This window comes from Bos indicus, chromosome 10 (assembly GCF_029378745.1).
Source record: "Bos indicus isolate NIAB-ARS_2022 breed Sahiwal x Tharparkar chromosome 10, NIAB-ARS_B.indTharparkar_mat_pri_1.0, whole genome shotgun sequence".
NCBI lineage: Eukaryota > Metazoa > Chordata > Mammalia > Artiodactyla > Bovidae > Bos > Bos indicus.
The window spans coordinates 53,710,496-53,731,288 of NC_091769.1; the positions used below are offsets into that span (position 1 = coordinate 53,710,496).

At 39.2% G+C, this 20,793-nt stretch overlaps 1 protein-coding gene across 1 annotated transcript in view; it reads left to right on the forward strand.

Annotated features, from left to right (window-relative positions):
• The first annotated feature begins 275 nt into the window (after positions 1-275).
• MNS1 (meiosis specific nuclear structural 1) overlaps positions 276-20,793 on the forward strand; it is an 84,796-nt gene continuing 64,278 nt past the window's right edge. The window contains exons 1-2 of the mRNA XM_019968782.2: positions 276-455; positions 1,198-1,419. Of these exons, the coding sequence (XP_019824341.2) occupies positions 291-455; positions 1,198-1,419 (387 nt within the window). The 5' untranslated portion in view covers positions 276-290. The remainder of the gene's footprint in view (positions 456-1,197; positions 1,420-20,793) is intronic.

The window sequence follows — 20,793 nt, forward strand, 5'->3', positions numbered from 1 at the left end:
CTCCTCCAGGGGATCTTCCCAACCCAGGGGTTGAACCCAGATCTCCCGCATTGTCTTACATAGGAGTTTGCCGTATTTCTCAGTTAACAGTTTCTACATTTCAACTTGGTTCCAAACTCCACTAAGCCCACACTTCGTCCCTTGAGGGGAATCTTGGGCTCCTAACAGACTGCAAAGGTCTTGCACCATGATACATTTGGAACTCCCGCCTGCCTCCTTTAAACCTATGGAGTAGCCCTCCCTGCCAGCCTCTCAAGAAGCTCAGTACTGATTGGGTGCTGCTGCGTCCAATGGGAAGCTGCGACACTGCGCGTAGTCAAGGTTCGAGCGGGCACTCCGTGGTGGCGGTTGCTGGGAAACCGCGTAGACACCAGAGAGCCCTGCTGGTGTTTAGGTTTGCCGCTGGAGGTTGTAGCCGCCCGAGAGAGAGAAGGGGAGTTTCGTCTGCCGAGATGGTAAGCATTGCCGAAACGACTCGGTTGTATATTGATTTAATTCTAGTTTAGAGCCAGCCTGCTTCTAAAAAAGGATTTGAAGTGCCTAATCTGAGAATTAAATGGGAAAATCGTATCTCAGAGACCTCAGGTGCTGGTATTTAAGCGACGCGCGTGCTGGCTGCCCCGCCCCGCCCCTCTTTAGATCTGCCCGGCAAAAAATTTTGCTTCCCACGTTTCTGGAAATTTGGGAGATGTTTAAGAACTGCTGAACAAATGAGTGGAAATAAAGCTCCAGAAGAGAGCGAATGAATAAATATGGGTTGACTTATTTAATGTGTATTGGGAACACGTGAGCAGCTTTTGAACCGCACTTCACGGCCAAGGGGGAAGGAGGAGAGGATGGAATGAAGTTAGCGGTAAAGAGCTGGATATGTAGAACTCAGCTGCGCGTCTTAGAATTCTAATATGGCTGTTTATTGGCTGAGGAAACCTGAGTCAAGTTGTTTTAACTTTCCATGCCTCATCTATAAGATGGGGAACACAAATAGTACCTGCTTCATTAATACATCTTAAAAAAATTTTTTTTTAATCTACCACATTGCTTTTTTGTTATGTCTCTGAATTTGGAGAGGAAGCCAAACGCCTTTCATTTATTACAGTTTCATTTGTTTTTGGGGCTACATCAATGTATTTTTACAAATTAGATCCTGGAATACCAAAGTATGCTTTTTTTTGTTTTGTTTTCCCTTCTCCATTTTAGGCTTCCATAAGGAGAACTTTGAGCTTCAGTGAAAGGCATCAGAAATTAGTCGATATAAACTATTGCAAAAAATTGCATGTCGAGGCACTACAAAGGCTACAGAATCAAACTAGGGACCAAATGGTGCAGAACGAGAATGATGACCGGGCTGAGCGCAAAAGGTTCCTCAGATTATTACAGGATGAACAATTTGAGCTGGATATGGAAGAGGCCATTCAAAAGGTAAGTTTTACTATTCATTTTCACATCATTTTTCTCTTCATTTTCTCTTTGGAAACAATGAAAGCCAACTGTTAATACTGGAATGGAGCAGATAGGATAAGCATCAGGCAAAGGATGCCTCCCTGTGAGTCAGCCCAGTGTAGTGGTAAAAAGCTGAGGTTTTGGAGCTAGACTGGTGCCTTTGAGTCCTGGTACTGGATATGTTAGCTATGGAACCTTGAGTAAGTTGCTTTTACTTTGTCTGCCTCATTGAGAAAATAAGAATAATAATAGTACTTATGTCATAGGATTGTTTAAATAATCAATTAGTACTGTTTTAATAATTAACATAGGCAAAGCTCTTAGAATAGTGCCTGGAAGAGTAAGCACTCGGGATTTTTTTTTTCCTTTTAAATATGAAATCTCTAATTACTGACTTCCATGGTTTAAGTCTAGTTCTTTGCCTTCCATAAAATTCTAAAGACAAAAATTTAAGAACACCTGTTTTGAATTTACAGATATTAAACAGGTATTTTAAGTGGTAGAAAATGAACACATATATTAGCTATGAATTTACTTTGTCTGGAACTACATGGATTTGATCCCTGGTTGGGGAACTAGGATGCCAAAAAATGCTTCCCCCCCAAAAAAAGAAAGAATTATGGTGTAATACATAAGTATGTAACTACTAAAGTTTGGAGATAGCTTTTGAGTGGATTTTTCTGAATATTTTAAAAGATGAGGGAGGTAGAAAAAGGGAAACCAACAAGAAAATAAAGGAGTTCTTATAAATGTGAAAAAGGTATCTGATATTTATGTATTCTTTTAGTGTCTGCTGTATGGTCAACATTTTTGTAAGGTATCAGTTCAGTTCAGTCGCTCAGTTGTGTCCAGCTCTTTGCGACTCCATGAATTGCAGCACGCCAGGCCTCCCTGTCCATCACCAACTCCCGGAGTTCACTCAAACTCATGTCCATCGAGTCGGTGATGCCACCCAGCCATCTCATCCTTTGTCGTCCCCTTCTCCTGCCCCCAATCCCTCCCAGCATCAGAGTCTTTTCCAATGAGTCAACTCTTTGCATGAGGTGGCTAAAGTACTGGAGTTTCAGCTTTAGCATCATTCCTTCCAAAGAAATCCCAGAGCTGATCTTCAGAATGGACTGGTTGGATCTCCTTGCAGTCCAAGGGACTCTCAAGAGTCTTATCCAACACCACAGTTCAAAAGCATCAATTCTTTGGCGCTCAGCTTTCTTCACAGTCCAACTCTCACATCCATACATGACCACTGGAAAAACAGATGTTGACTAGACGGACCTTTGTTGGGCAAGTAATGTCTCTGCTTTTGAATATGCTATCTAGGTTGGTCATAACTTTCCTTCCAAGGAGTAAGCGTCTTTTAATTTCATGGCTGCAATCACCATCTGCAGTGATTTTGGAGCCCAAAAAAATAAAGTCTGACACTGTTTCCACTGTTTCCCTATCTATTTCCCATGAAGTGATGGGACCAGATGCCATGATCTTAGTTTTCATGTTGAGCTTTAAGCCATCTTTTTCACTCTTCTCTTTCACTTTCATCAAGAGGCTTTTGAGTTCCTCTTCACTTTCTGCCATAAGGGTGGTGTCATCTGCATATCTGAGGTTATTGATATTTCTCCCGGCAATCTTGATTCCAGCTTGTGCTTCTTCCAGTCCAGCGTTTCTCATGATGTACTCTGCATATAAGTTAAATAAGCAGGGTGACAATATACAGCCTTGACGTACTCCTTTTCCTATTTGGAACCAGTCTGTTGTTCCATGTCCAGTTCTAACTGTTGCTTCCTGACCTGCATATAGGTTTCTCAAGATATAGGGAATGGCAAAAACAAGTTTTAAAAGTGGTATTCCTCCTTCTGAGTTTCAAATTTCAGACTCTTAGACATGACTTTTTAACCCTGGGCAAGAATATTCTTAGGGATTAGATTTTTTTCCCCCGTTCTTTTTATTCTTATTTTTTCTTTAGTTTTTAAGAAAATCCCAGGTATTGTATCAAGTCTCTCTTGCGTACTTCAGTATACATCTTATAAAATATGGATTTTTTTTAAACATAGCAGCAAAGTGCCACTATCTTACCTAATAAAATTATCAATAAATAAATTCTAGGCATCATTTAATACCATTCCATAGTCAAATTTCTGTGATTGTGTTAAAAGACAGATTTTACAATTCAGTCAAGATCCAAACAAGGTTCATACAGTGTATTTGGTTATGTCGGATCCCTCTTAATCTAAAACAGCCCTTCCCTTGTACTTTATTTCTTTAACTTCATGTTCTTAACTTGTTTTTAACATGTGTTTAACTTGCTTGGTCAGTTGTTTAATAGGATATCCCACTTTCTGTATTTATTTGTTTGCTTTCTCAGTAGTTCCTTTACTTTGTTCCTGTATCTCTTATATTTCCTTTAAATGAAAGTTAGCCCTAAAGGCATGATTAGATTTCAGTTCAGTTGCTCAGTCATGTCCGACTCTTTGCAACCCCATGGACTGTAGCACACCAGGCTTCCCTGTCCATCACCAACTCGTGGAGCTTGCTCAAACTCATATCAACTATCTCATAATAGATTTATGTACAACTTTTTGGCAATCACTCCATGGTGGTGCTATCCTTGATACTGTAATCCACTAGCCGGTGCTAATGTTGATCAGTGGATTTAGAGAGACAACCTGGTTCCTCTGTTGTAAAGAGAGGAACTTGAATCTGTGGTTTCATCAATTAATCTTTTTCCTTTATTAGGGGTTGCAAAACACTGATTTTTAAATTTCGTTGTTTAAAAACAACAACAAAGGGTAATTTAGTACCCTAAAATACAATTTTTACTTGAAAGGGAGATCAATAGTTAATTATCAGAGTAAGAATTGGTTCCTAGTTACTTCCATTGGTGTATGCCTGTGTTGTTTTTTAAAATTTTGTTTTCTTTAGCTTTGGACTTTTTCTCTTTTTAAAATTATCTCTGTGGACTCATGGGTCTTCATATACTTGAATTAATTGTATTTATTATTCATTTTCATGCTCAAATTGTTCTACCTTTGGCCAGTAGATGCCTTTTTGTTGCTCTGTGTCCTTTTGACAAGACTTCCTTATCTGTGGTAGCTTCCTTGCTTTTTGTCAGAACAAAATGTTACAGCCTGCAGCTGCTGCTGCTAAGTCACTTCAGTCGTGTCCGACTCTGTGTGACCCCATAGCCGACAGCCCACCAGGCTCCCCCGTCCCTGGGATTCTCCAGGCAAGAACACTGGAGTGGGTTGCCATTTCCTTCTCCAATGCATGAAAGTAAAAAGTGAAAGTGAAGTCGCTCAGTCGGTCCGACCCTCAGTGACCCCATGGACTGCAGCCTTCCAGGCTCCTCTGTCCATGAGATTTTCCAGGCAGGAGTACTAGGGTTGGTTAATTTTATGTGTCAACTGGACTGGGCCATGGAGTGCCCAGATATTTGGTCAAACATTATTTTGGGTGTTTTTAGATGAGCTTAACGTTTAAATTAGTAAATTGGGTAAAGCAGATTTCCCCCCTAGTGTGGGTGAGCTTCATCCAATCACTGAAGGCCTATCAGAACAAAAAAGCCAAGTGAGAGGAAATTGCTCCTCTCTGATTGCCTTCCAGCTGGATCATTAACATTTTTCCTGTCTTCACACTTGGACTGAAATATCAGCTCAAGTCTCAAGCCTAAAATCCTTCTGACAGGAGCTACACCACTGGCTCTCCGGCCTTTGAACTTAGACTAGAACTAAACTAACTGGCTGTCCTCATCCAGCTTTACAACTCACCCTGCAGGTCTTGGGACTTGCCCATTTCCAAAACTGCTTGAGCTGATTCCCTATTATATTGTTTCTGTTTCTCTGGAAAACTAATACAAGGCTCATCTTATAAATTTCTTTATTTATACCTGGAATTGACCATTGTACTAAGGAATTCTATTGTTTTTTAGTGGAAATAATATTTAGAGACAGGTTGGGTTTAGATATGCTTATTATTCTGAATGTTAGATATGCTTATTATTATATTGGTTCCAGGTCTTTTCAGCAGACAGAACTTGGAAATAGGTGTATTTTTAACTTTCTGAGATAAAGTTAGGCTTATGGAATAGTTGCAACAATAGTATGAAAAAATCCTGTATCCCCTTAACCTGAGTTCCCTTTATGTTAATGTCTAACATAATCATAGAACAATTATCAAAATGAAGAAATTAGCCTTGGCACAATACTGTTAACTGAATTGTGAGATTTATTCAGATTTCATCAGTTTTTCCACTGACATCTTTTTTGTGTTCCAAGATCACAAGTTTCATTTAGTTGTCAGGTCTCTTTAGTCTCCACCAGTCTTAGTCTCCTCCATTCTATGAGAATTCCTCCCTTTTTCTTGCCTTTCCTGACCTTGACTATTTTGAATACTATAGTTTTTTTTGTTGTTGTTACATTAGTGTTTCTGTTGCTGTGTGTCAAATTGCCACAAATTTCGCAGCTTGAAACAACACCCATTTGTTACCTCACAATTCTTGTTGGTCAGAAGTCCAGACGTGGTGTAGCTGGATTGTCTGCTTGGTCTCACAAGGCTAAAATCGAGGTGTTGCCTGGGATGCATTCTCATATGGAACTTGGGGCCTCTTCTCAGCTCACTTACTCAGCAGAGTTCGTGTTCTTGTAGTTGTAAGACTGAAGTTTTCATCTCCCAGAGGTTGCTGACATTCCCTGCCACATGACCCTTCTCTACACATGAAGTTTACTTGCTTTCTGGCACCAGAACGTGTTCCAGACTCAGCTTATTCTTTCCTTGCCTTGGAATCAGCCAGTTCTCTAAGGAGACTTGGTTCTTTTCATTGGAGAATGATATTTAGAAACCAAGGTCTGAATGATAGATGTGCTCATTATTAGTGTAACACTCTAAGGGGAAAGAACTAGAAAATAACCACACACACACATCTGTGTTTACATTTACGTCTGTGTCTATCTGCACATATTTATTAATAAAACAAGCCATGAGTCTGTTGGTACTGCTGACTCCAGTCTGCCTCTCCAGGGCTCACTTTTGTCTTTCCCCTTTTGTTATTTATTTGTAATTGCATTCTCCCAACAAAAAGAAATCTGGCTCTCATTATCTGTAATATATTTACTTATCCTTTCAACTCCAGAATACAGATAGTTTCAGAATTGGTAATCTGCACCCTTGTGAACAACAAATTTACTTACTATATTATAGATTTGGGTACAGTTCTTTGTGTCTTTTGCTTTGTCAAACACTTTTTTACAGTTATTTTGGTCCACTACTGCCTATCTACTTCATTGTGGTTATTTGATTAATTTTTATTTATTTTGTGATTATTTTTTAATACAATTAATTTGTTATAGTCAACATTCATTGTTCTCCCCACATCTGATTCATATATATATATTTCTTTAAATGTTGAACTAGTTATAAATCCTTGGGAAGGGGCAAAGATAGTATGGAGTACTGTCCACTGGCCCCTGAACAGTTTCTTTCATTGATTACATCTTTTATAACTGTACTACAATATCAAATCCTGGAAAGTGACATTGCTGCATTATGCTTATGTACTTCTGTGTCATTTTATCAAAGGTGTACGTTTATGCAACCATCACCTCATTCAAGAAACAGAGCTATTCCATCCCCACCACGACCTCATTCATGATCCCCCATTATAGTCATACTCTTCCTTCAATCCCCACTATGCCAGCAATCACTAATTTGTTTTCCATCTTTATAATTTTGTTATTTCAAGAATGTTATTAAAAAAATGTTGTGTAAACAGTAGTGTGTGATTACATATATATATGGAATCATATGTCTGTCACTTTTGAATAGGCTGTTTTTATTGCACATCATGCTCTTGAGATTCATTTTTTAAAATATTTATTTTTGATGATTGGTTTACAGTATTGGTTTGATTTGTCATACTAGTAATCATTGGTGTATGTCCCTTCCGTCTTGAGTCTCCCTCCCGTCTCCCGCCCATTCCCATCCCTCTAGGTTATTACAGGGCCCCAGTTTGAGTTCCCCGAGTCATACAGCAAATTCCTGTTGGCTACCTATTTACATGTGTTAGTATATATGAATCCATGTTGCTCTCTCCATTTATCTAACCCTCTCCCTCTTCTACCTCACCCTTATCCTTAAGTATGTTCTCTATATCTGCATCTCCAGTGTTCTCTATGTAAGCAGTCTCCAGTGCTGCTGTGCGAACAGATTGATCAATACCATCCTTCTAGATTCCATATATATGTGTTAATATATGATATTTTTCTCTTTCTTACTTACATTACTTTACTCTGCATAATAGGTTCTAGGTTCATCCACCTCATTAGAACTGACTCAAATGTGTTCCTTTTATGGCTGAGTAATATTCCATGATACATATGTGCCATAGCTGCTGCTGCTTTTTTGGGGGGGGGACACTATGTTTTAATTGAAGGATAATTGCTTTACAGAATTTTGTTGTTTTCTGTCAAACATCAACAAGAATCAGCTATAGGTATACCCATGCCCCCTTCCTGAACCTCCTCCCATTTCCCTCCGCATCCCACTCTTCTAGATTGTCACAGAGCCCCTGTTGGAGTTCCCTGAGTCATATAGCAAATTCCTGTTGGATATCCATTTTACAGACGGTTTTGTAAGTTTCCATGTTACTCTCTCCATACTCTCCCTTCTTCCCTTCCCCCGTGTCCATAGGTCTATTCTCTATGTCGGTTTCTCCATTGCTGTCCTGCAAATAAATTCATCAGTACCATCTTTCTAGATTCCATATGTATGTGTCAGTATATGATATTTATATTTCTCTTTTTGACTTACTTCACTCTGTATAATAGGCTTTAGGTTTGTCTGCCTCATTAGAATTGACTCAAATGTGTTCCTTTTGATGGCTGAGTAATATTCCATTGTATATACGTATCACAGCTTCTTTATCCATTCATCTGTCAGTAGACGTCTAGGTTGATTCTGTGTTTTGTTTATTGTAAATAGTACTGCAATGAACATTGGGGAATATGTCTCTTTTTCAGTTTTGGTTTCTTCAGGGTATATGCCTAGAAATGATATTGCTGGTACATATGGTGGTTTTTGAAAAGTGAAAAGTGAAAGTCGCTCAGTCGTGTCTGACTCTTTGTGACCTCATGGACTGTACATATACAGTCTATGGAATTTTCCAAGCCAGAATACTCGAGTGGGTAGCCTTTCCCTTCTCCAGGGGATCTTCCCAACCCAGGGATCGAACCCATGTCTCCCACATTGCAGGTGGATTCTTTACCAGCTGAGCCACAAGGGAAGCCCAAGAATACTGAAGTGGGTAGCTTGTCCCTTCTCCAGCAGATCCTCCCGACCCAGGAATTGAACTGGGGTCTCCTGCATTGTAGGTGGATTCTTTACCAACTGAGCTATCAGGGAAGCCCTATGGTGGTTTTACCCCTAGTTTTTTAAGGGATCTCCAGACTGTCTTCCATAGTGGCTGTATCAGTTTACATTCCCAACAGCAGTGTAGGAGGGTTCCATTTTCTCCACACCCTCTCCAGCACTTGTTTGTGGATTTTTTTTAGTTGCAATTGTAAATGGGATTGATTCCTTAATTTCTCTTTCTGATTTTTCAGTTGTTAGTATATAGGAATGCAAGTGATTTCTGTGTATTGATTTTGTATCCTGCGACTTTACTAAATTCACTGATTAGTTCCAGTAATTTTCTGGTAGTATCTTTAGGGTTTTCTACATACAGTATCATGTCATGCAAATAGAGTTTTACTTCTTCCTTTCCAATCTGGATTCCTTTTATTTCTTTCTTGTCTCAGATTGCTGTGGCTAGGACTTCCAAAACTGTTGAATAATTGTGGCAAGAGTGGGCATCTTTGTCTTGTTCCTTATCTCAGAAGGAATGCTTTCAGTTTCTTCCCATTGAGAATAATGTTTGCTCTGGGTTTGTTGTATATGGCCTTTATTAGGCTAAGGTAGATTCCTTCTATGTCCATTTTTTGAAGAGTTTTTATCATAAATGGGTGCTGAATTTTGTCAAAAGGTTTTTCTGCTGGAGGTTATCATATGGTTTTTATCTTTTAATTTGTTAATTTGTAAATATGTTTAATATGTTAAACATAACGTATATGCAATAATGCATATATTGAAGAATCCTTGCATACCTGGGATAAACCTGACTTGATCATGGTCTATAATCTTTTTAATGTGTTGTTAAATTCTTTTTGCTAGAATTTTGATGAGGATTTTTGCATCTATATTCATCAGTGATATTGGCCTGTACTTTTCTTTTTTCATGATATCTTTGTTTGGTTTTTGTATCAGTGATTGTGGCCTCGTAGAATGAGTTTGGAAGTATTCCTTCCTCTGTAATTTTTGGGAAGAGTTTCAAAAAAAAAAAACATTAGCTGTCGTCTAAATGTTTGATAGAATTCCCCTGTCTGGCCCTGGGCTTTTGTTTTTGGGAGATTTTTAATCACAGTTTCAATTTCAGTGTTTGTAATTGGCTTCTTCATAATTTCTGTTTCCTCCTGGTTCAGTCTTGGAAGCTTGAACATGTTTAAGAATCTCTCCATTTCCTCTAGGTTGTCCCATTTTATTAACATACAGTTGCTCATAGTACTCTCTTACGATCCATTATATTTCTGTGTTGTCTGTTGTAACCTCTCCTTTTTCATTTCTAATCTTGTTGATTTTTCTCCCCTTTTTTCTTGATAGGTCTGGCTAATGGTTTGTCAATTTTGTTTATCTTCTCAAAGAACCAGCTTTTAGTTTTATTAATCTTTACTATCGTTTCCTTCATTTCTTTTTCATTTATTTCTGCTCTGATCTTTATGATTTGTTTCCTTTTGCAACTTTGGGGTTTTTTTTCTTCTTCTTTTTCCAGCTGCTTTAGATGTAGAGTAATCTATTTGATGTTTTTCTTGTTTCTTGAGATAGGATTGTATTGCTATAAACTTCCCTCTTAGAACTGCTTTTGCTGTATCCCATAGGTTTTGGGCCATCCTGTTTTCCGTGTCATTTGTTTCTAGGAATCTTTTGATTTCTCTTCTTATTTTTGGTTAACCTCTTTGTTATTTAGTAGTGTATTGTTTAATCTTCATGTGTTTGTGTTTTTTGCAGTTTTTTTCCCCCTGTAGTTGATATCTAGTCTCATAGCATTATGATCAGAGAAGATGCTTAATATGATTTCAATTTTCTTAAATTTACTGCTGCTTGATTTGTGGCTCAAGATGTGGTCTGTCCTAGAGAATGTTCCATGTGCATTTGAGAAGAAAATGTATTCTTCTGCATTTGGATGGAAAGTCCTGAAGATAGCAATTAGGTCCATTTGGTCTAATATTTCATTTAAGGTTTGTATTTCCATATTGATTTTCTGTTTTGATGCTCTGTCTATTGGTGAAAGTAGGGTGTTAAAGTACCCTACTGTTATTGTGTTACTGTTGATTTCCCCTCGTATTTTTGTTAGTATTTGCCTTATATTGAGGTGCTCCTGTTGGATGCATAAATATTTAAAATTATTATGTCTTCTTCTTGGATTGATCCCTTGATCATTATGTAGTATCCTTCTTTATTGCTCATAATATTCTTTATTTTAAAGTCTACTTCGTCTGAAATAAGAATTGCCACTCCAGCTTCTTTTTGATTTCCGTTTGCATGGAATATCTTTTTCCATCCTTTTACTTTCAGTCTGTGTGTGTCTGTAGGTCTGAAGTGGGTCTCTTGTAGGCAGCAAATATATGGGTCTTGTTTTTATATCCATTCAACCAGTCTGTATCTTTTGGTTGGTGCATTTAATCTGTTTACGTTTAAAGTAATTATTCATATATATGTTCCTGTTGGCATTTCTTAATTGTTTTGGGTTTGTTTTTGTAGGTCTTTCCTTTCTCTTGTGTTTGCTGCCTATATAAGTCCCTTTAGTATTTGTTGTAAAGCTGGTTGGTGGTACTAAATTCTTAATTTTTGCTTGTCTGTGAAGCTTTAGGTTTCTCCATCCATTTTGAGTGAGATCCTTGCTGGGTAGAATATCTTGGTTGTAGATCTTTTTTCTTGCAGTACTTTAAATATATCCTGCTGTTCCCTTCTGGCCTGCAGAGTTTCTGCTAAAAGATCTCCTGTTAATTGTATGGGTTTTCCATTGTATGTTACTTGTTTCTTTCCTTTGCTGCTTTTAAAATTCTTTCTTTGTGTTTAATCTCTGTTAGCTTGATTAGTATGTGTCTCAATATGTCTCTCCTTAGGTTTATTCTGTTAAAGGACTCTGCACATCTTGGACTTGATTGACTGTTTCCTTTCCCATGGTGGGGAAGTTTTCACCCATAATCTCTTCAAAAATGTTCTCAGTTCCTTTCTCTTTGTCTTCTTCTGGGACCCGTATAACTCAAATGTTGGTGTGTTTAATATTGTCCCAAAGGTCTCTTGAGTCTATCCTCAGTTTCTTTTTGTTCCTTGTCCTTTATTCTATTCTTCAGCAGTATTTCCACCATTCTCTTTTACAGCTCACTTATCTGTTCTTCTGCCTCAGTTATTGTACTATTGATTCCTTCTAGAGTATTTTTAATTTCAATAATTGTGCTATTCATCTCTGTTTACTTATTCTTTATTTCTTCTATGTACTTGGTAATTGTATTAATTGTGTTGATGGTTTCTTTTATTTTCTTCATTCTACTTTCAAAGCTTGGAACATCTTTACTCTCATTATTCTGAATTCTTTTTCAGGTAGTTTGCTTATTTCCTCTTCGTTTATTTGGTCTTGTGAGTTTCTACCTTGTTCCTTCATTTGTGCTATATTTCTCTTTTTATTTATTTGTTTACTTTCTAACTTACTCAGTTTGAGGTCTCCTTTCCCCAACTTTTAGGGTTATATTCCTTCTGCCCTTGGTTTTTGCCCTCAGAGGGAAAGGTTGCTTCAGTGGTTTGTGTGTACTTCTTTTTAGACGTTATTTGTACCCCTGTTCTAGTGGGAGGAGGTGAGTTTTTTTTCCTTAGATGGGCAGGGCTGTATGAGGTATATTTCGGAGTGTCTGTGGGACTCGGTATGCTGGTGATTGTTTTTGTGTTTTTGTCTTGCTTGTTGTGTGGGTAAAGTGTCCTGCAGAGGATGCTGCCAACAGCTACGTGATACCAGACTTTGTGTCCAGGTGTTGAAGTGCTCAGTAATTAATACCCTTGGGGTTAGGAGTTCTCTGGCAGTCTGGACCCAGTGCTCTCACCTCAATGGTTCAGGTGTGATCTTACAGGGGATCCCTACGTTTTTTGTCATAGTATTAAAAGGGGTTAAAGCAAACACACCAAAACAAAAAGCAAAACATGACATGAAATGAAAGATAGATGGTCAGTACAATATCAGACATGTAATTACAAAAATAATGGAGCATTTACACACTGTTACACACACAGAGATAAATAGCCAAAGTATTCTAAAGAAAAGAGAGTACAGGAGATTGACTTTGTGAACAAAGGAAACCAAAAGTGATATCAGCCAATTAAAAGTAGAGCTCACTAACACTCAGTCCAGAAAACTGGAGCCTGAGCAGAGTGCCAACTGGGGAATGTAGCAAAGAGAATACAACAATTTAACTTACATGGTGAAAAAAAGAAAGACTGAAGGAAAAAAAGAGAAAGAGAAAAGGAATGGATGGAAGAGGAAGTTAAAAAACAGAAAAGCAAAGATAAATAGACGTATGTGAAAAAGATTTATATATATTCAGGAATAGCTACAGCAGGTAAAGAACAATAAGAAAAACAGAACTAAGACAAAGTAAAAAAAAATCACAAAAGAAGGAAAAAAATCTTAAAAAATTTTTTTAACAAGAGAAAAATTCCACAGCACCACAAAAGGCTAACATAAAGATAGAAATATGTAGGAGAAATAAACAATGTGACTTTAAAGGACAAAAAAAAAAAAAAAAAGAAAATTCTCAAGTTCATAGTTCTTAGTTGTGGAGTGTGCCCCTGTGGATGGGGTTGAATTAGTGTCCTGTGGTGGTTTCCTGGTTAGGGGGACTTGTGCCTGTGTTCTGGTTGATGGAGCTGGATCTCATCTCTCTGCAGGGCAGCAGAGTGTCTAGTAGTTGGTTTTGGGGTGTCTGTGGATTCAGTATGACGTTGGACAGCCCTCCTGGCTTTGGCAGTGTTAGACATGTCTGTTTCTGCAGCCATGTCGAAGTGGCCCTCAGCATATCCTCACTGCTGCCAGGCCCCTACTTGTCCCTTTAATTTTTGCTGAAGCTTCTGTACCCTGGTCCTGCCCTGCACTGCAGGCTGATGCTTGCTAGGCAGGGGCTTGCATGGCGTTTTTCTCAGCTCTCCAAACCTGCGTTCTGCATCGCAGAGACTTGTGTGGGTTTCTTTCCACACCCTGAGCCCGCCCTCTGCACCTCGGGACTTGTGAGCCTTTCTGTCGGCACCCCGGGCCAACCCTCTGCACCTCGAGGTTTGTGTGCGCTTCTCTTGGCACCTTGGACCCACGTTATGTGCCGCGGGACTTCTGTGAACTTCTTGGTTCCCTGAGTCTGTCGTCTGGTTGGGGCCAGGGTCTGTGAGCTGCTTATGGGCTGAGAAATGCAGCTTCTCTGAATTCTGCCCTCTAGGTCCCCCACTTTGCCCAGCTCTCCAAGATTCTGCAGTTCCCCCTTGGTCCAGCCTGTGAGGGAGCTTCCCAGTGCATGGAAACTCTTCCTCCTTGACGACCCCTCCCTTCCTGGGGACACAAGCTCCCATCTTGAAGTTCTCCATCTCTTCCGTTTTTATGTCTTTGTTCTCTGTTCTACCTCATTCCAGGGAAGTTAGCTTGCCCCCTTCCCCCCAGAGGCCTCGGGTCAAGAGGTTGTTTTGTAGTTGTTCCTGATCTTAATGAGTTTTTGATGTATCTCTGGGGAGGCTGGCAATCTCCCTGTCTTACTCCTCCTGCCATCTTCTTCTGCTCTCTGAGATTCATTTAAGTTGTTGGATGTGTCAGTAGTTTACTCATTATTAAGTAGTGGTATATGGTATGGATGTGCTAGTTGATTTCTTTTAAAATTTGCATATTATAAAATTCATTCTGTACAGTTCTGTAGATGTGCAGTTCTGTGGATTTTGGCAAATGGATAATTGCTGGTTCCACCATTACAATGTCATACAAAGCATTCCTTTCCATTCCTTTCCTTCATGCTTCCCCTTTATAGTCAACCACTCACACCCACCCAGTCCCCATGCTTCCCCTTTGTAGTCAACCACTCACACCCACCCAGTCCCTGGAAACCATTGATTTCTTTTTTGTCCAATAGATTTATCTTTTCCATACTAACATATAAATGCAATTATGTAATATGTCACTTTTTGGGTCTGACTTCTTTCACTTAGCCAAACAAATTTAAGATTTTGTGTTGTTTCATGAATCACTCATTTTAATTGGTGAATGGTATAATCGTGTTCTGGCTTCCCAAGTGACACAGTGGTAAAGAATTCACCTGCTAGTGAAGGAGATGCAAGAAATGTGGGTTTGATCCCTGGGTCAGGGAGATCCTCTGGAGTACAAGTGGCAACCCACTCCAGTATTTTTACCTGGAGAACCCAATGGACAGAGGAGCCTGGTGGGCTACAGTCCATGGGGTCGTAAAGAATTGGAAATGACTGAGCAACTGACCCATATAAGCCTCTGATAGTATTGTGTTATATGGATGTACCACAGTTTGTTTGTCCATTCACAGGTTAAAGTTGTTTGAGTTGTTTCCCGCTTTGGGCTAATATGAATAAAACTGAATATAAATTTTGTATGAACATAAATTTTCATTTCTCTTGGATAGATACCTGAGAGTAGGATGGTTGGATCAAATGGTATATGTTAGTTTCATTTTATAAGGAACTGCCAAATCGTTTCCCAGAGTTACTGCTCTACTTTGTTTGTCCTTAAGTAATGTATAAGAATTCCATTTGCTTTGTGTCCTCACCAGTATTTGTTGTTGCTTTTTGTTCATTGAAATTTTTATTGAGATGATAGATTTATATATTCATATAGATAATTACAGATTCATATGCAGTTATAAGAAATAATATAGAAAGATCATATGTATCCTGTACCCAGTTTCTCCCAGTGGTACATCTTGGAAAAGTATAATACAATATGACAAGCAAGATATCAACAATGAAGCTGTATGCTAGTCTCGTTCAGATTTCCCAAGTTTTACTTTGTGTGTGTGGGTTTAGTTCTATACAGTTCATAACGTGTCGTCATCATTGTTCAGTTGCCAAGTCCTGTCTGACTCCTTGACTGCCATGAACTGCATCATGTCAGGCTGCCCTGTCCTTCACTATCTCCCAGAGTTTGCTCAAACTCATATCCATTGAGGTAGTGATGCCATCCAACCATCTCGTCTTCTGAGAGATGAGATTACTCCTCCACCATCTTCTTCCACTCTCTGAGGTGCATTTAAGTTGTTGGATGTGTCAGTAGTTTACTCCTTATTATTAAGTAGTAGTATATGGTATGGATGTGCTAGTTGATTTCTTTTTAAATTTATATACTATAAAATTCATTCTTTACAGTTTTGTGGATGTGCAGGAACTGCACCTCCTTCTCCTCTTGCCCTCAATCTTTCCCAGCATTAGGGTCTTTTCCAGTGAGTCAGATCTTTGCATCAGGTGGACAAAGTATTGGAGTTTTAACTTCAGCATCATTCCTTCCAATGAATTGTCAGGGTTGATTTCCTTTAGGATTGACTGGTTTGATCTCCTTGCTGTCCAAGGGACTCTCAAGACTCTTCTCCAGCACCACAGTTTGAAAGCATCAATTCTTCAGTATTCAGCCTTCTTTGTAGTCCAACTCACATCCATATATGACTACTGGAAAAAGTATAGCTCTATATAGACCTTTGTCGACAAAGTGATGTCCCTGCTTTTTAATACACTATCTAGGTTTGTCATAGCTTTTCTTCCAAGAAAGAGTGTCTTTTAATTTCTTGGCTGCAGTCACTGTCTGTGTTGATTTTGGAGCCCAAGAAATTAAATGACACTGTTTCCACATTTTCCCCATATGTTTGCCATGAAGTGATAGGACCGGATGCTGTGATATTACTTTTTTGAATGTTGAGTTTTAAGCCAGCTTTTTCACTTGCCTCTTTCACCTTTATCACCTTTCACCTTTAGTTCCTCTTCACTTTCTGCCCGGAGAAGGCAATGGCACCCCACTCCAGTACTTTTGCCTAGAAAATCCCATGGACAGAGGAGCCTGGTAGGCTGCAGTCCATGGGGTCGCTAAGAGTCGGACACGATTGAGCGACTTCACTTTCACTTTTCACTTTCATGCATTGGGAGAAGGAAATGGCAACCCACTCCAGTGTTCTTGCCTGGAGAATCCCAGGGACGGGAAGCCTGGTGGGCTGCCGTCTATGGGGTCGCACAGAGTCGGACACGACTGAAGTGACTTAGCAGCAGCAGCAGCACTTTCTGCCATTAAAGTGGTATCATCTGCATGTCTGAGGTTGTTGATATTTCTCCTGTCAGTCTTGGTTCCAGCTTGTGATTCATCCAGCCCAGCATTTCACATGTTTTTACTCTGCATATAAGTTAAATAAGAAGGGTGACAGTATACAGCCTTGACATACTCCTTTCCCAATTTTGAACCAGTCCATTGTTCCATGTCCAGTTCTCCAGGATGTCTGGCTCTAGGTGAGTGAATACACCATTGTGGTTATCTGGGTCATTAAGAGCTTTTTGTGTGCAGTTCTTCTGTGTATTCTTGCCACCGCTTTTTAATCTCTTCTGCTTCTGTTAGGTTCTTTCCATTTTTGTCCTTATTGTGCCTACCTTTATATGAAAGTTTCCTTTGGTATTTCCAATTTTCTTAAAAAGATCTCTAGTCTTTCCCATTCTGTTGTTTTCCTCTTTTTCTTTGCCGTTACTCACTTAAGAAGGCTTTCTTATCTCTCCTTGCTAGTCTTTGGAACTCTACATTCTCTTGGGAATATTTTTCCTTTTCTCCTTTGCCTTTTGCTTCTCTTCTTTCCTGAACTATTTGTAAGGCCTCCTCAGACTTTGCCTTCTTTCATTTCTTTTTCTTGGAGATGGTTTTGGTCACCACCTCCTGTACAATGTTATGAACCTCCGTCCATAGTTCTTCAAGCACTATGTCTGCCAGATCTAGTCCCTTGAATCTATTCATCACCTCCACTGTATAATCATAAGGAATTTGATTTAGATCATATTTGAATGCCCTAGTATTTTTTCCTACTTTCTTAAATTTGAGCCTGAATTTTTCAATAAGGAGCTGATGATCTAAACCACAGTCAGCTCCAGGTCTTGTTTTTGCTGTCTGAATAGAGCTTCTCCATTTTGACTGCAAAGAATATAATCAATCTGATTTTGGTACCATCTGGTGATGTCCATGTGTAAAGTCATCTCTTGTGTTGTTGGAAGAGAGTGTTTGTGACCAGTGCATTCTTTTGGTAAAACTTGGTTAGCCTTTGCCCTGCTTCATTTTGTACTCCAAGGTCAAACTTGCTTGTTAGTCCAGGTATCCTTTGACTTCTTACTTTTGTATTCCAGTCCCCTATGATGAAAAGGACATCTTTTTTTGGTGTTAGTTCTAGGAGGTCTTGTAGGTCTTCTCAGAACCATTCAACTTCATCTTCTTCAGCATAGACTTGAATTACTGTGATGTCGAATGGTTTGCCTTGAAAATGAGCAGAGATCAGTCTGTCAGTTTTGAAATTGTACCCAAGTACTGCATTTCAGACTCATTTGTTGATTATGAGGGCTACTCCATTCCTTCTCAGGGAGTCTTGCCCACAGTAGTAGATATAATAGTCATCTGAATTAAATTCTCCCATTCCTGTTCATTTTAGTTCACTGATTCATGAAATATTGATGTTCACTCTTGCTATCTCCTGTTTGACCACATCCAATTTTGATTCATGAACCTAACATTCTAGATTCCTATGCAATATTGTTCTTTACAGCATCGGACTTGGCTTTTATCACCAGATACAACCACAATTGGGTGTTATTTCTCACTCAGCCCCTTCATTCTTTCTGTAGCTATTTCTCTGCTCTTCCCCAGTGGTATATTGGACACCTACTGACCTGGGAGGTTCATCTTTCGGTGTTACATCTTTTTGCCTTTTCATCTCTTCTTGGGGTTCTCAAGGCAAGAATACTGTAGTTTGCCATTCCCTTCTCCAGTGGACCACGTTTCATCAGGCCCTACCTAACAGGGACATACCCTTCAGCTGCTCAGTGTAGCTGGATGACGTGCCTGGTGCCCTGGCTGTCCCACTGATAATCTTCGTTGAGCGTTTAAACCTTCACTGGCTGTCGGGTGTCAGTCAGTGTGCAGCCAGGGATCAAGGAAAAGGCCCTGCTGTTGTGGCTTGGAAGTGGGTCTGGGGAAGGCTGGAGCCGACGTTGGCGGATACCCAGGAGCAGAGAGCACCCCAGCCTCACTGCTGCTGCTGTCAGCTGCGGAGCCAATTCTCCACTCAGGAGTCTTTGGCTAACAAAAGCATTCCATGATCACAGGGATCCCATATTACGTCCTTTTATAAGCATACCCATATCTTTCTTGTCTGGCCCTATCTCATCCCTAAGTCTAATAATCACTAATATGTTCTCTATTTCTATAATTTTGTCACTTACGGAATGTTCAATGTTCAATTCATCAGTAAACAGACAAAAAAAATTAATGAGGAAGGAATTTCAATAGCCATTACTCCAAAGAATATATATAAATAAACAATATCCCAAAAAACTGTGCTCAGCATCATTAGTCATTAGGGAGATGCAAATGAAAACCACAATGAGATACCACTTGAGACCCATGAGGACTGCTACATTTGGGGGAGAAGAGGAAAAAAAGTGTTGGAGCTCTTGTACATTTTGGATGGAAATGTGAAATGGTATAGTGACTTGCACAGCAGTTTGGTAGTTACTTAAAGAGTTAAACATAGTTACTCTATTACATAGCAGTTCCACTCCTAAGCATATGATCAGGATAATTGAAAATCTATGTCCACACAAAAACTTTTACACAGATGTTCATATTGCAGCATTATTCATGATAGCCAGATAAGTGGAAACAATCCAAATACTCATCAGTTTGTGAATGGATAAATAAGATATGTTGTGTCTATACAGCACAGTAGTATACGACCATAAAAAGGTATGCATTACTGATATGTGCTATAGCATGGGTAACCTTGAAGCATTACGCTAAATGAAAGAAGCCAAACACAAAGAGGCCATGTAATGCATGTGACCAAAAGTGGCTCAGTTGTGTCCAACTTTTTGTGACCCCATGGACTAAACAGTCCATGGAATTCTCCAGGCTAGAATACTGGAGTGGGTAGCCTTTCCCTTTTCCAAGGGATCTTCCCAACTCAGGGATTGAACCCAGGTCTCCCGCACTGCAGGCAGATTCTTTACCAGCTGAGCCACAAGAGAAGCCCCATGTATTGAGTGATTTCATTTAAATATCTAGAACAGGCAAATTCCCACAGCTATAAAATAGATTAATGGTTGAGGGGTAAAGGGAATGATGATTGCTAACAGCTGTGAGGTTTCTTTTGTGGGGTGATAAAAATGTTCTGTAATGTTAAAAGCTTACATCTACCCAAAAACCTGCATGTGGATGTTTATGGCAGCTTTGTTTATACTGGCCAAAACCTGTAAGCAACCGAGATGTCCTTCAGTAGGTGAATGAAGAAATAATCCAGAAAATAGAATATTATTCAGTGCTAAAAGAAATGAGCTATCAAGTCATGGAAAGACATGGAAAAATCTTAAATGTGTATTAATAAGTGAAAGAAGCCAATCTGAAAAGGCATATGATTTCAACAATATGACATTCTGAAAAACATTAAACAATGAAGATAGTAAAGATTAGTGGTTGCCAGGAGTTTTGAGGAGTGAGGGATGAGTAAGCAGAGCATAGAGGATTTTAAGGGTGGTGGAATTCTGTATGATACTGTAATGGTAGATACATATCATTGTACATTTGTTCAAACCCGTAGAATATATAACATCCAAACTGAACTGTAAGGTAAACTGAACCCTGGGTGATGATGTGTCAGTGTGGGTTTATTGATTGTAGCAAATCTCCCCGCTGGTGTGGAATGTTGATCGTGAGGGGGACTGTGCATGTGTGTGGGAATAGTGTACATGGGAACTCTGTTCTCAATTTTGCTGTGAATTCAGTACTGCTCCAAATAATAGTCTATCTTTAAAAAGTTCTGAAACTAGCCAGTGGTTTTGGATGTGCAACACTGTGAATATACTAAAAACCTGCTGAGTTGTGAATTGTGAAATACAAATTGAATGCTATGTGAATTATGTTTCAGCCTTAAAATAGAGCATGTTCCAAGAACATTATATAAATAGAATCAAACAGTATGCTACCTTTTGAGATTGGATTTT